Source organism: Sciurus vulgaris, assembly GCF_902686455.1.
Source record: "Sciurus vulgaris genome assembly, chromosome: 12".
Taxonomy (NCBI): Eukaryota; Metazoa; Chordata; class Mammalia; order Rodentia; family Sciuridae; genus Sciurus; species Sciurus vulgaris.
In genome coordinates, this window is record NC_136473.1 from 58,566,096 (window position 1) to 58,580,022 (window position 13,927).

Below are 13,927 nucleotides of genomic sequence, written 5' to 3' on the forward strand. Positions count from 1 at the left end.
CTCTTCCTCGAAGCTCTTATTGAGACCTGAAATAGACCTACTGATTAGTTGAATAATTCCCATATCTGTGGGCTGTTCTCTCACTAGAATGTAAGCTTATCAGGCTTTTTATTGCCACTACTTAGAACAGTAGTGGGTGGAGATTGACATGGTCCTGATGTCCCCAAAAGTACAATTGTGTGTAAGGTAAGGTGACATTGTGTGGTGGCTATGAGCATCAACCACTCACAAGCTTATGTGACCTTGGGCAAAACCACTTAGAAATCTGTGAGCCTCAGTTTACACGTTTGTAAAATGGGGGCAAAGACTGGGGATCCAGTTCAGTGGTTGAGTGCTTGCCTAGCATGTGTGAGGCCCTTGATTCAATCCCCAGTACTGTCAAAAAATAGAAAATAAAATAAGGGCAAAACTGAAAGGTTATGACAAGGATGAAATATGATAACATACATAACAGCATATGTTATATACCCAACAGTAAGTGTGTACATATTTTGCTGATTGTTGATATATGTGTAGACACTTGATTGGCTGGGGTCTTTTGCTTTCATTAGACCTGCTAAAGGTCTGTGACCTTCACAAAGGTTATGAACTTACTAGGATTTCAATGATAGCACAGGATAGATATTATCCTAGGACAAATGATTAATCTTTTCCTTTGGGTAGGCAGAGGGGATGATGGATGTGGAATTTGTTTGTTTGGTGGTGGGGATGGAACCCAGGGCAAGTTCCATCACTGAGCCACACCCCCAACCCTGACGTGTTCGAATTTCCCCATCAGAAGTACCTGCTGATTGAAAGCCAAGTAGATAGAAACTTGTCAATTTCAAGACAGTTACCTTCATGATATTAAAAAAATGCCTCTTTGGCCAGATGTGGTAGTGCATACCTATAATCTCAGCTACTTGGGAGGTTGAGGCTGGAGTGACACAAATTTAAGGCCAACCTGGGCTATTTTATGAGATTCTGTCTCAAAATAAAAAATAAAAAGAGCTGGGGATGAAGGTCAGTGGTAGAATCCTTGCTTAGCATATGCAAGGCCCTGGGTTCTATCCCAGCATCACCAAGATTTTTGGAAAATTTTTTTTTAAATTCAAAATTTCAAATTTCAAAATTTTTTCTTTCCAGAGAATAAAAGACAAACAGAAAAGAGGTTTCTACTAGCACAGAAACTAGCTGCCTAAATGCTCTACCATTCTTTCCCTTGTTGATTGGGCATATTTTGTCCTCCCTGGTGTGGTCACTCTTCCAATCACTGTCTTTTGCCTTGGCCTACCCTGGCCACAGGGATGCATATCCCACATGTGAGGTGGTGGATGTCCAGCTGTGCTACAACGTGGCCAAGCTGATCTACCTGTGCAGGGAGAGGTAAGGGAGAGTTGCTGGCATGTGCCTTGGTTCACCTGTCCTGGAGCTTTCTGACCCTTTGCCCCCGAATGCCCACCTTCTTCCTTGCTGGCCTGGGATCTCTCTGCTGGGAAGGGAGAAGTGTGATCTGTCCCCTTGCTGGTCCACAAAGCTCAACTCCCATTCTCTCCTGGGGACAAATGGTGTGCATGGGGCCCTGGTGACAGACTGTGTGCAGGGGGCCTATGTCAATAGGACCATGAGTCTGATGCTTGTGCCTGTCTCCTACCACACTCTCACCTCTACAGAAAGAAGACAGAGAAGAGCCTGACCTATTATACAAATCTGCAGATGAAGACAGGTCGGACAACCCTCATCAACCCCAAGCCCTGTGGCCAGTTCTGCTGCTGCGAAGTGCAGGGCTGTGAGCGGGTGAGAGCCCCATACCCCTGCCAGGAGCATGGGCACTGATATGGGTGTGCCCCTGACACCTATCCAGGGCCACATCACCCCAAGGAATTGTGTCTTCTCGCAGGAGGATGCCATCTCTTACTACACACGCCTGAAGGACAGGCTGCTAGAGAGGATCTCAGCAGAGGAATGCCAGGTCCAGAATCAGCCTCTGGGAATGGCCTTTGTCACCTTCCAGGAGAAGTCTATGGCCACCTAGTGAGTATGAGCATATCCTGGGCCCTTTCTTAGCTGACTCCCAGGCCCCGTCTGGATAACTTGCTTTCTCTGGGTAGAGATGGCCCACCATTCCTCCTTCAGGGAGCCCAGCCCATGTTCGTGTGACAGCTAGAGGGATTTGGTGTGGGGTGATTCCAGGTGACCCCCTGCTGGGCTGACGTGGCCTGGTCCACTGCCTGGCTCTCACCAGCTGCTCCAGGAATTCTTGTCATTGGCTCTGCATCTAGCATTCTGAATGGATGCTCCCTCCTTGCAGACATCTGCTGTAGAACTACAGATCCTTCTGCTCACAGGCCCAGTGTGTACCTGGTTCGGAGGACCCAGGGACTCCATGACATTTGCAGCTCTGGGAAGCCTGGAGCTGTAAGCTCATAAAGTGCTCCCATACTTGAGACCTTGTGTCACCTCGCCTTGGGAATAGCAGGGGTAGGTTGGGAGTGGGATGAAGAAAGCAGGAGACCATGCCAGTGCCCCTCCCCGACCTTTGCTTCCTCTGGCATCATGACCCTGGATATGGTCTCTTGGGTGTTACCCACTAGGGTTCCTCAGACCCAGGGGTGGGAGGAGAACAGTAGGAAGGGAGACAGTAGGAGAACAGTAGGAAGGGGTGTTGGGTTCTTTATGGGAGGCCAAAGGGGGAAAGAGTTATCCATGGAGATGATGAGGGTAGAGGTGGGAGTCCTGAGACAGAAATTAGGGTCAGTATATAATGTGGCCTAACGCTACCTGGCTGGGGATGAGGTGAAGATATGGAAAGGTGAAGCCACTGGCTGGCAGCAGGATCAGATCAGAGCGCCAGTCTCATGGGCAGTGGAGGGAGTGGCCCTTGGAGGAGGCACGTTGGGGTGTGCAGACAGCATGGGAGATGGAGTCAGGCACATGAGGAAGTGAAAGCAAACTCGGTGAGCCTTGGTTTCCTTATGTATAAGATGGGAATAGTAATCCCTTGCTGCAGGGTAAGGATTAAAAAAAATCTTCCACCTAGTATGCCAAGCATGACACCTCTTTCACAACTTGCGTTATAAGAGAATGATAAAGCAAAGACCTGTGCTATGCAGCTCCCACTTTTATTTGGTCCCTGTTTGATGTATGTGGTACCTCAGCTGGGCTGAGCTATGATTGGTTCTGCATTTCCTGGCAGCATCCTGAAAGACTTCAATGCCTGCAAGTGTCAGGGCCTTCGGTGCAAAGGTGAGCCCCAGCCGTCTTCCTACGGCAGAGAGCTCTGCATCTCCAGCTGGACGGTCAACTTTGCCTCATACCCAGAGGACATCTGCTGGTGAGCTCCCAGGCCAGGGAAGAGGGCCTGGGTTCCTGCTGGGCCATCCTGTCACCCAGGCATAGGGGTGACCTGACATTTAGTGGAGATCTACACACATCTTGTATAATTCTCTGTGCCCAGGTGCCACAGTGTGCTCTATGTGGCCCAACTAGGATGTCCACACCTAGCTCTTGCCTCCACTATTACTCCCTAGCATTCAAACACTGTCCAGCAAAAAGATAATATGAACTGTGTATGTATTTTAAATTTCCTGGTAGGCCTGTTAAAAAGGAAAACAAGTCAATTTAATATTAATAATATCTCTCTCCTAATATATCCAAAATGTTAACATTTCCAGATATAATTATATTTTTAATTGTGATTTCTTTACATTGTCTTTTGCATGCTCAGTCTTGGAAAGCTATTGCATATTTTATGCTTCTAGCACCTCTCAGTTTAGACCATATTTCAAGTACTCATTAACCACACATAGCTTATGGCTACCACAATACAGCACAGCCGGTGAGCCAAGCTGTCCCCAGAGCCATGTGGGAGACTTAAGTGTAGTGGATGCTGAGGATGGAGGCACCCAGCCTGGCTGCCTATCCAGGGAAGCCTCGGATACCTGCCCAGAATGCGTCCTGGATGCCCATCTCCATTGAATTCAAGTTTAGCCTCCAACAATTTTGCTCTCTGGTTCAAACTTGGGATTGGTTTGTGGGTCTGTTCTTGGTAGGAATGAGGGTCCAGGGCAGCTCCAGCTGTGCCTATGCCCCTTTTTCTCTGCCTGTCACCTCCTTGTACCCCATGGGATGGAACCATGGGAAGAATGTGTTGTTAGTCACAGAGCATTGCAGATGTCCAAGAAATGTCACGCTGGAGCTTTGTTTGGTCTGTTTGGGTGCTCGTGACATCCCTTTGGTAGGTTTTGGTTCCCAGACTCTGGCCAGGAGCCATGTCAGCAGTGAATAGTGTTTTTCCGTCTGAGCCAAGGAACTGAAACTTGGCCTTCTTGTAGCTCACACCAGTGCAGAGAACTTGCCTTTACTCCTGGAGGTCAAACAAGCCCTCAGCCAGAGCCCCCAGGCTAGTCTCCTGGCATGTCTAAATCTGACCTTCTCACCCACCTAAGCACTGCTGGCACTGTTGGCCTGTGCCTGGGAGATAAGCCTTCGGGCCTGTGTCCCCCCCTCTGCAGGAAGAACCTCTCCATCCAGGGCCTCCGCTGGTGGCTCCAGTGGCTGGGCATCAACTTCACCCTCTTCATAGTGCTGTTTTTCCTGACCACACCCTCCATCATCCTGTCCACCATGGACAAGTTCAATGTCACCAAACCCATCCATGCACTAAATGTGAGTGACTGTGCTGCAAGGCCCATCCTGGAGGGCCAGCAAGAGGAGGGCATCATGGGTTGGGGGAGGAATGAGAAGGGGCAAAGGGCTTGGGGGGACTGAAGCAGGAGGCCAAGTTACTCAACTCACATCTGCACTTTTAAACCCCAAGCAGGCATGACTATGTTTATTACAATGTCTTTTCAGTAAGTATATATGTGTATATATATGGAGATACATATATTTAGTTAATGGAATTGACCTAAAAATGCTCAACAGGAGAGATCATTTGAGCCGAATGAAATATATTCAGTCTGATAGGATGTTAAACATCTATTAAAAATTTTAAAGATTTTGTGGTACAGAGGAGGAACTTACAATAAAAGCAGAATGTAAAATTATCTCTAAGCAACGGTTCCAGGGAATACATAGTAATTTGTGTAAATAGTAGACACTATGGAAAAGGGACAGGAAAGAATGAAAAGCACGTTGTTGAATGGGTGGCAGGATCATGGATGATGATTTCTTTACATTTTAGTTTCTCATAATCTTGTTATGAAGTCATTTATTCTGTATAGGTAATGAATTACCTATACAGAGCATGGCGGCACATGCCTGTAATCCCAGCAGTTTGGGAAACTGAGGCAGAAGGATCACAAGGTTGAGGCCATTCTCAGCAACCTAGCAAGATCCTGCCTCAAAATAAAAGATAAAAAGGGCTAGGGATGTGGCTCAGTGGTTAAGCAACCCCTGGGTCCAATTCCTGGTACCAAAATAAAAGACAAAAACAAACAAACAAACAAACAAACAAAAAACCCCACCTTAGATGGCCAGGCATGGTGGCACACAACTGTAATCCCAGCAACCTGGAAGGCTAAGGCAGGATTGCAAATTCAAGGTCAGTCTCAGCAACTTAATGAGATGTTGTCTCCAAAACAAAACAAAACAAAACAAAAAGCAAAGATGAATCAATGGGATAACACACCCTAAAGGGACATCTACTGAAAAACATTTTCCCCATACTTTACTTTGCTGAAGTATCTGTCTGAATCTTTTTCTTTCCTTTTCCAATTCCACTGAGCTAATCATCCCTGGGTGATGAATTCTGATCCTCAGTGTTTCACCCAACGGCTGGAGTTGAAACACCTGTCATAAAATACTCAGGTTGTGATGATGATCCAACAAGCTGGTGTGTGTTGGAGCTCCTATCTGACTCCATTTGTATATATATCCTTAGGTATATATCAAGCAGTTTGGTTTAGATTTACAGCAGGTAATGCTCATTTCCTTTGGCTATCTTTTGTAGGGACAAGATCTGTTCTTTTGAAGATGGATTTGCTGGTTCGAGTTCCTCTTTGTTTTACATAAACTACGTTCTTATTTCATCATTTGTGATTCCAGCTTGGGTTTCTTTAAAGTACAGTAAGAATCTAGTCTGGTGGCATAGCTCAGTGGTAGAGTAAGTACTTAGCATGTGCTAGGACCTGGTTCCATCCCAGCATCTAAAAATAGGCAAATAAAGCAAAGCAAGGACTTAAAGATACTTGCAAAGCCATTCCAAGTACAGGAACGCCTAGATTGCATATCCCTTGGTCTTTTAGTTAATTTACTCTTATCTAATTCAACAGCACTTTTTAGAAATTGGCCTTTATAAATCTTTTCAAAATATCCAGCTTAGTTCATTTGTTCATTCTTCTTCTCCCTTTCTTTCTTTCATTGGTTGATTTATTTGTTTGTTTTTCAAGGTGCTGGGGATGGAACACAGGGCCTCCCATGGGTGATAACAAATGCTCTGCCACTGATGTACACTCCCAGCCCCAGCTTAGTATTCAAAGAGAATTTCTTTCTATTTTTATGTCCATTTAATCAGTGAAAATAATAAGTCACATAATGACAATAACAAGTATAACCAGCACAACAGGATTGGGATCAAACACCAGTCCTGTTAAGCTACAATTAGACCAGTGGGAGCTGAGTGGGAAGGTCAACTGGAGAGGGGCCCTGGCCTGAAGGTTTTGGTCTTCCTTAGCAACAGCCATTCATTTTCTATATGGAATAGAGAAGTTGTCCATTGGATAAGTGGAGTTCTACTATATGTGAAATTGCCTTCTTTGCTATAAAGAGCCATAGAAGCGTAAGGGATTATCATTGTTTATTTGACCAGTATTTGAGAACTGCCTACCGTGTACTCAGCACAACATTGATACTGGAGGATGATCAGGACTCTGCCCCAGGAGTCCACTGAGCCACCATGCCCTCAGGTCCTGGCCTCAGCCCCTGTGGCCCAGAGCCCCTCCGAATCTCTCTGCTGTGGACTTTGTCTTCCAGAACCCGATTGTCAGCCAGTTCTTCCCCACGCTCCTGCTCTGGTCCTTCTCGGCCCTGCTCCCATCCATTGTCTACTACTCTACACTGCTGGAGTCTCACTGGACCAAGTGAGTGCCTGAGCCTCAAGGTCCCCCCACTGAGAAGGATGTCTCCAACACCCCAAGCCAGGGCGATGGGCACAGCAGGGCCTTAACTGGGGGCACCTGGATGGAGCATTTGGGGGACCATGAGTGCTCATCTCCGACTTCCTGCAGGTCAGGGGAAAACCGGATCATGATGACCAAAGTCTACATATTCTTGATCTTCATGGTGCTGATCCTGCCCTCCCTGGGCCTCACCAGGTATGCACCTCTGCCTCCTGTCCTAAATTCAGAATCAGGGCCACCTCTGGAGAACATTGCCCCAAGGAGAAAGTGAGTGGTTTTGGAGCAAATGCAAATCCCTACAACTTTTAAGCCTGTCCTGTTCACTTGGGTTGCAGTTGTACTAGTCCATTGATTCTCCTGGAAATATCATCTTCCTTAAAAAAAAGAAAAAAAAAAAAGTCTGCCACAGACCTTTTTAGGGACCTCCTACTTAAGGAAGGTCTAATCAGAGCTGTGATTATCTTAGGGAGGGAAGTTTCAGTTGAAAAGCCCTAATGAGTCACATTGTAGTAAGTGGCATTGTAGAGAACAAAGGTAGATCTTGAGATCTGGCCTGTTTTTAGAGTGGAACAAAATGAAAATATATCGTGGTCATATGGAGTGTTAGAAATAAACTCTTAGGTGCTGGTGGGTATCCCAGGGGAAGAGGGCTTACCTAGCATATGTGAGACCCTGGGTTCCATCCCCAGCACTACAATAAAGAAAAGAAAGAAACTGATTCATTTGGTTTTTTTTTTTTTCCAGTCTGGATTTTTTCTTCCGGTGGCTCTTTGACAAAACTTCCTCCGAGACCTCTGTCAGATTGGAGTAAGTATGGGACAGATGGAGCTCTGGAGCCACTGTCCTGGGTCCATATCCACAGGGCCTTGGGCAGGGGCTGCAGTGGAAGAGTTGGGTAGTAGTCAGGTATCTTGCAACCCCTGATGTAGGGCCCACAGCATCACCAGTACCCTTGCCAGGTGCCTGGTATACACCAGGGGAACTGACCTACTTTGTGCTAACGTTGCAGAAATGTGATTAATCTTTTAGGCCAAAACTCAGTTAGTGACAGTCATTTCCATTCTTTGAAACTTACTTACTGAGCACAGAGCCGCTCAGGGAAAAGGAACTGCTGAGTCTCAGTGGTGCCAGCGAGCAGGGAAGGAGGATAATAACTAAGCATGGCAGCCAGAGAGACTGTCTGGGGATTATTTTTGATGGGAAAATGGAGTTCAATTTATGGCTGATGTGTATGTCTTGTTAGACACTCACTTAACATAAATAGGTAATTACAAAAGTGCTATGATAAATCTTTTATACATCTCTTTCTCATTTAACCTTTACAACAAGCTAGGAGGTACATGCTATTATTATCTCCATTTAACAGATGAGGAGACTGAGACTCAAATATTTTGAATAACTCATCCAAGTTACCTAGCTAATTAGGAGACAGTTGGGATTTAAGCCCAGCCTAGATTGCATTGTACTTTGGGGCTTAATATAGGCCCAGAGGCCTGGGATTGACTCTTCTAAGGGTATGTTTGCAGGGCAAACTAGTGTACCTACCTGTAAGGATGTGGCCAAATATTTTAATTTGAGTTCCTCTGGATAGGGCAATGACTCAGGAGCTGGCAGCTATGCATGTACCCAACCAACTCTTGTCTAGGTTGGCAGTGGCTTCCAGATGGCCGACTCTCAGTCCCCATCTTCTGTGATTTATCAGCAACACCTGACACATTTGATTGAGCTCCCCCACTCTTCGAAACACTGTCTTCACTCAGCTCTGGGACTCTGCTGTCTCAGAAATCCTGTCCAGTGGTGTCACCTTCCCAGCCTCTTTCAAGTCTCCCCAACTTAAACATTAGCTGCCTGAGGGCTCAGCCTCAGTTCTCCATCCATAGTCCCTCTCTAGGTGACCTCAGGTGCGTCCATGACTTCAGTGCTACTGAGGATATAACTCAGAGGTAGGGTGGCTTTATATCATGCAGAGGCTCTGGGCTCTGTCCCCAGCATGCACGTGTATGCACACACACACAGGCACGCACACGTACACACACACACACACACACACAGCAGACAACACCCACATTTATCACTCTAGACTGAGCCTCCAGACTCTTCTATCCAAATCCCAATCCCTATCTCAACTCCGTCTGGAGTTATGGTGAACACTGCAGATTTTACTTTCCCCAAACCAAATGCTTGACTTTTTATTCCCAAATCTGCCATTCCCACAGTTTCCCCCCTTCCATAATGTCTTTCTAGTTGCTGCAGCAAAAAACCTTGTAGTTCACCTTGTGTCCTTTATTTCCCTCCCACACCCAGTCTATTAGCAGATCCAGCAGCTCTATCTCTAAGACAGATCCAGAATTTGACCATATCTCCCTCTTCCACCCAGTACTGCCCTCATCCGGTACCTGGCTGGGGGGATGACAGTAGCAGCTGTCTGCATGGTCCCCCTGCCCTTGTGCTGTTCTATGAAAATGCCAGGCACACACCTCCTCAGAGATGCCATTGTCTGGGGTTCCCTCTGCCTGAAAAGTCCCCTGTCCAGCATCCACGCGACTTGCTCCTTCATGTCTCTGCACAAGTGTTGGCTCATGAGCGAGGCCTCTCTGACAACCCTGCTTGATCCTCTGGAGCACTTATCTGGCATACTGCACATTTGGATGTTTGTGTGAATCCCCCAGACAGCACATAAATGCAGACAGCAGAGTCTGAGGCTGCTGTGTCCACAAATACGTGCTGAATGAGGGAATGAGACTAAAGCCCTCCCAGGGGCCCCTGCCTCTCCTTCTGGTGGGAAGGAGGCTCCCTGGCTCCCAGCTGACAGACCCTGCTGGATTCCCCAGGTGTGTCTTCCTGCCAGACCAGGGTGCCTTCTTTGTGAACTACATCATCGCCTCAGCTTTTATTGGCAACGGCATGGAGCTGCTGCGGCTGCCTGGCCTCATCCTCTACACCTTCCGCATGATCATGGCCAAGACAGCTGCTGACCGCAGGAATGTCAAGCAGGTACCACCTCTGAACAACCCAAAGGCCTCTCACCTCTGTAGATTTACCTGGCCACCTACTAGAGCTAGGCACTGTGCCAAGGGCTTCTCAAACCTAGTTTTGGGCTACTTCTGCTGGAAGTTGCTTTGGGACCTGGCATGTCACCATTTAGCTTCCACTCTAATTCATGGGCTGGAGGAGAGAACTTTAGGACTTTTTTCTTTTTTTTTTTTCTTTTTTGTACTAGGGTTTAAACTTGGGGCAGGGGTAGGGGAGGGCTTTATCACTGAACTACACCCCCAAGCCTTTTTATTTTGAGACAAGGTCTTGCTAAGTTGCTGAGGCTAACCTCAAACTTGCAATCCTCCTGTCTCAGCCTCCCGAGTCACTGGGGTTGCAAGTGTGTGCCACAACACCTGGCAAGGAATTTTACATTTTAACCAATTTGGTCCTACACACATATATACAAACAGCTAAAACCCTCAAATTCCTGGGCTGGGGATATAGAGCTCCTGTTCAGCTAGTACAAGGCCTTGAGTCTGATTCCCAGCACCACAAAAGAAACTAGCAGGCTGAGGGAGGAATAGCAAAGACTTCTAGAAGTGGGGTAGCCATGTGTCTCCTAGTTCCCAGATCCTCCCCCACTTAACTTGTACCCCACCACTTGGAGCACACAGAGGGGTATTACGAGCTCCTTACCACCTCTTCCTCCCAGAACCAGGCCTTTGAGTATGAGTTTGGAGCCATGTATGCGTGGATGCTGTGTGTCTTCACGGTCATCATGGCCTACAGCATCACCTGCCCCATCATTGTGCCATTCGGTAAGTGGCCCTGGAGCCTGTTCCAGGACAGATGGGCAGCTGATTTCACCAAGCCTCCCAGGGACAGTCATCATGAGGATGTCGTGGATCCCAGACACCATCGGCCCTTTATAGCTACTAGAACCAAAAGCTGCCAAGGAACCACACGGGACACCAAGTTTCATTCCATATTTAAATGAATTCCTTCCACTGGCTTCCCAGCTGTGAACTCCCTTAGTACTTGTCCTTGTGTGAGGTTCTCTGGTTAGCTGACCATATCCTTCTTGGTTGATTCCCCCTACCCCTGACAGGGGATGGAACCCGAACCTAGTGCATGCTAAGTACCTGCTCTACCACTGAGCTATCAACTTATCTCCAAAGTGAGAACTTTGATTATTACTATACTGTGTTACTTACTACTAAAGAATCAACCAAGAGGAATTGGGGGTAGCTCAGTGGTAGGATGCATGCCTAGGATGTTCAGTGCCCTGGGTTCTATGCCCAGCATTGCAAAACAAACAAAAACCAGAACCTGGCAAGTAGGAAAGGTAGCACCCACCTTCTGTGTCCCTGCTTGGAGTAAGACCTTGGGCATCTGTGGACTGTGAGAAAGGCAGGAGGGTATAGGGGTGCTGAGGTATAGGGGTTTGGTAGGAGAGGGCCTGGAAGAGTAAGGCCAGCCTTCTCTATGTGAAAGAACCTTTCCCCAAGATGATTCTGGAATTTCCTTGTTCCATGGGGACAGAATTAAAGACCTGCCATTCTTTAGGGGTCAGGAGGAAGTGAGGAAGGAGGCAGGGAGGGAGAAAAGAAGGTAGAGAATCAGCAGGTAGGTTGCATGTTTTGCCTAATTTCAAGTTTAAGCCATAGATCAGCCCTACCACTACTCCATGCCAAAAGCTGCCCTGAGGAAAGGGGCAGAGAGGCCCTTGAGGCCTAGCAGGGACTGCAGCTCACAGCCCACCTCTGCAGGCCTCATCTACATTCTGCTCAAGCACATGGTGGACCGGCACAACCTCTACTTCGTCTACCTCCCAGCCAAGCTGGAGAAGAGGATCCACTTTGCCGCAGTGAACCAGGCCTTGGCTGCTCCCATCCTCTGCCTCTTCTGGCTCTTTTTCTTCTCCTTCCTACGGCTGGGTGAGGGGCCTTTGTGACCTGGGGGGTGGGGGGCAGCCATTGGCCTCATAGTCCTGCATCAGTACCAGACTGCCAGATCCCTTACTGCTTTAGTGGTGTCAACTTGGTGTCCAATCAGAACATGGTGCCCCAGGGTGAAGGCTGATGGGTATCCAATCAGAATGTGGTGCCCCAGGGTAAGGGTAGGTTACACCTAAGGGTAGGTTGGTGTTGATAACCCAGCTCCTGAGCTAGCTCAAGCTCAGATATAACCTGAAGGCTTGGTCATTTGCCTCAGACCTCCCTAGGGAGAAGACATCCCTTTCTCAACTCTGGGGAGACTGAACCCAGGGGTATAGGGAAGCTTGTCCAGATTGCTCTTTGAGTATTGTCCAGGTCCTCATGACTTATAGGGCAGAGGGTATGGGGACATGCTGGAGGGAAAACTGACATTCTCAGGAAAAAGAAAAAGGCAGAAGACATGTGATTCTGCCACAGTCAGCCTGGGGGAGCCTCCATCTTACCTAGCTCATGGTAGTCTCCCCCAGAGACTGGAGGGAACTATCCCAGCAAGGAGGCTATAAATGGCCACTGACTTGGCATTCCAGTGCCTGAAATCTAACCAGGGATAATGGTAACCATTCCATGGGTCACTCTGTGCTCCTGGCTGTGAGGACACCATTCCGCCTGCTGGAGTGAGGGGTAGGGTGGGGTTGGGGAGAAGTCACACACAATTCCTGCACCAGGCATGGCCCCCATCGGTAACCTCAAGGCTGGCATTTCTGTTCCAGGTCTGAAGGCCCCTGCCACCCTATTTGCCTTCCTGGTTGTGCTGCTCACCATCCTGGTCTGCCTGGCTTACACTTGCTTTGGATGCTTCAAGCACCTCAGCCCTCTGAACTACAAGGTACATGTCCCCCTCCTCTGCTGCCTAGCGAAGATGCTGGAGAAGACAATGGGTTCCTTCTCCACCCCTCCCTTATCCACACAGCAACAGCCTTCTCCAGATTGTATTTATTCCTTAGAAAAGCGTGGGTAGCAGGGTGTGATGTGAAGCCTCCCTCCTTTCCCTCATCCCTGCTCCCAGCACCCACACCCCCCCCAATCTTGGGCTGGGCTACTGGGAAAGTGGTGCCAGCTGGTACTATTATTCTGCATGTTAATAGTCATTTGTTTGGAGGGGCTAGTTCAGGGAGGTCAGTTTTGTTTATCATTGTGAGTCTTTGCTGTTATCTGCAGACAGAAGAATCATCAAGTGACAAAGAAAGTGAGACAGAGTCCCACGTGCCCCCACCGTTCACAGTAAGCTATCTTTATCTATCCTCACCCCTGAGTGCTTGTTGCCCTCTCTCGCTCTGGTGGTAAAGGTGCCATCCAGACAGGTCCTGGCTGATTGATGTGCTTTGATCATCTCTTGTTAGGATAGAAATCCCTTGATCATGTGGCAGGCAAGTCTCTGAATTAATGTGAATGGAGAAAGAATCCCTAGTCCCTCTGGATATTTTAATCTGCATATCTTTAGCCACATCAGTCACTGGGAAGATAATTGGTCTTGGCAAATGTTCACCTATCCCTCTAGGTTTGGTTCCCTGCTCCCTTTCCCTTTCTGCAGACCTAATGTCTGATGAGTCTGGGGCTTTAAGGGAACTGCATCAGGAGCCCTGTGGTTAGACGAAGCTTTACCACCAGCCACTCACCTGCCTGTGTGAGGTCCCCTACTGGGCACGAGGAGGTGTCGAATGTAGTCCCCCTTGAGTTCAACGAATGGATGATGCGCCTGCTTTAGAGGGAGGTATAATGCTCAAAAGATACCAGGACTCTTTACTGGGCTAGTTCTCCCTGCCTCTGGTCTCCAGTGTTCTTCTCCTAGGGCAGCCATCCTGACAGACGGTGAAGCTAGGGTGGTGGCCTGTCTCATCAGCAGTGTTCTTTCCA

At 47.9% G+C, this 13,927-nt stretch overlaps 1 protein-coding gene across 2 annotated transcripts in view; it reads left to right on the top strand.

Annotated features, from left to right (window-relative positions):
* Nucleotides 1–13,927, top strand: part of TMEM63A (transmembrane protein 63A) — a gene marked incomplete at its 5' end in the record, with an annotated part of 30,725 nt that overhangs the window by 14,414 nt on the left and 2,384 nt on the right. For both annotated transcript variants that reach the window (XM_079106654.1, XM_079106655.1), the window contains 13 exons: nt 1,285–1,365; nt 1,653–1,776; nt 1,880–2,013; nt 3,176–3,313; nt 4,494–4,647; nt 6,955–7,061; nt 7,209–7,295; nt 7,845–7,907; nt 9,932–10,094; nt 10,789–10,894; nt 11,846–12,013; nt 12,784–12,899; nt 13,232–13,294. In XM_079106654.1, coding sequence (XP_078962780.1) covers nt 1,285–1,365; nt 1,653–1,776; nt 1,880–2,013; nt 3,176–3,313; nt 4,494–4,647; nt 6,955–7,061; nt 7,209–7,295; nt 7,845–7,907; nt 9,932–10,094; nt 10,789–10,894; nt 11,846–12,013; nt 12,784–12,899; nt 13,232–13,294 — 1,504 coding nt within the window. The remainder of the gene's footprint in view (nt 1–1,284; nt 1,366–1,652; nt 1,777–1,879; nt 2,014–3,175; nt 3,314–4,493; nt 4,648–6,954; nt 7,062–7,208; nt 7,296–7,844; nt 7,908–9,931; nt 10,095–10,788; nt 10,895–11,845; nt 12,014–12,783; nt 12,900–13,231; nt 13,295–13,927) is intronic.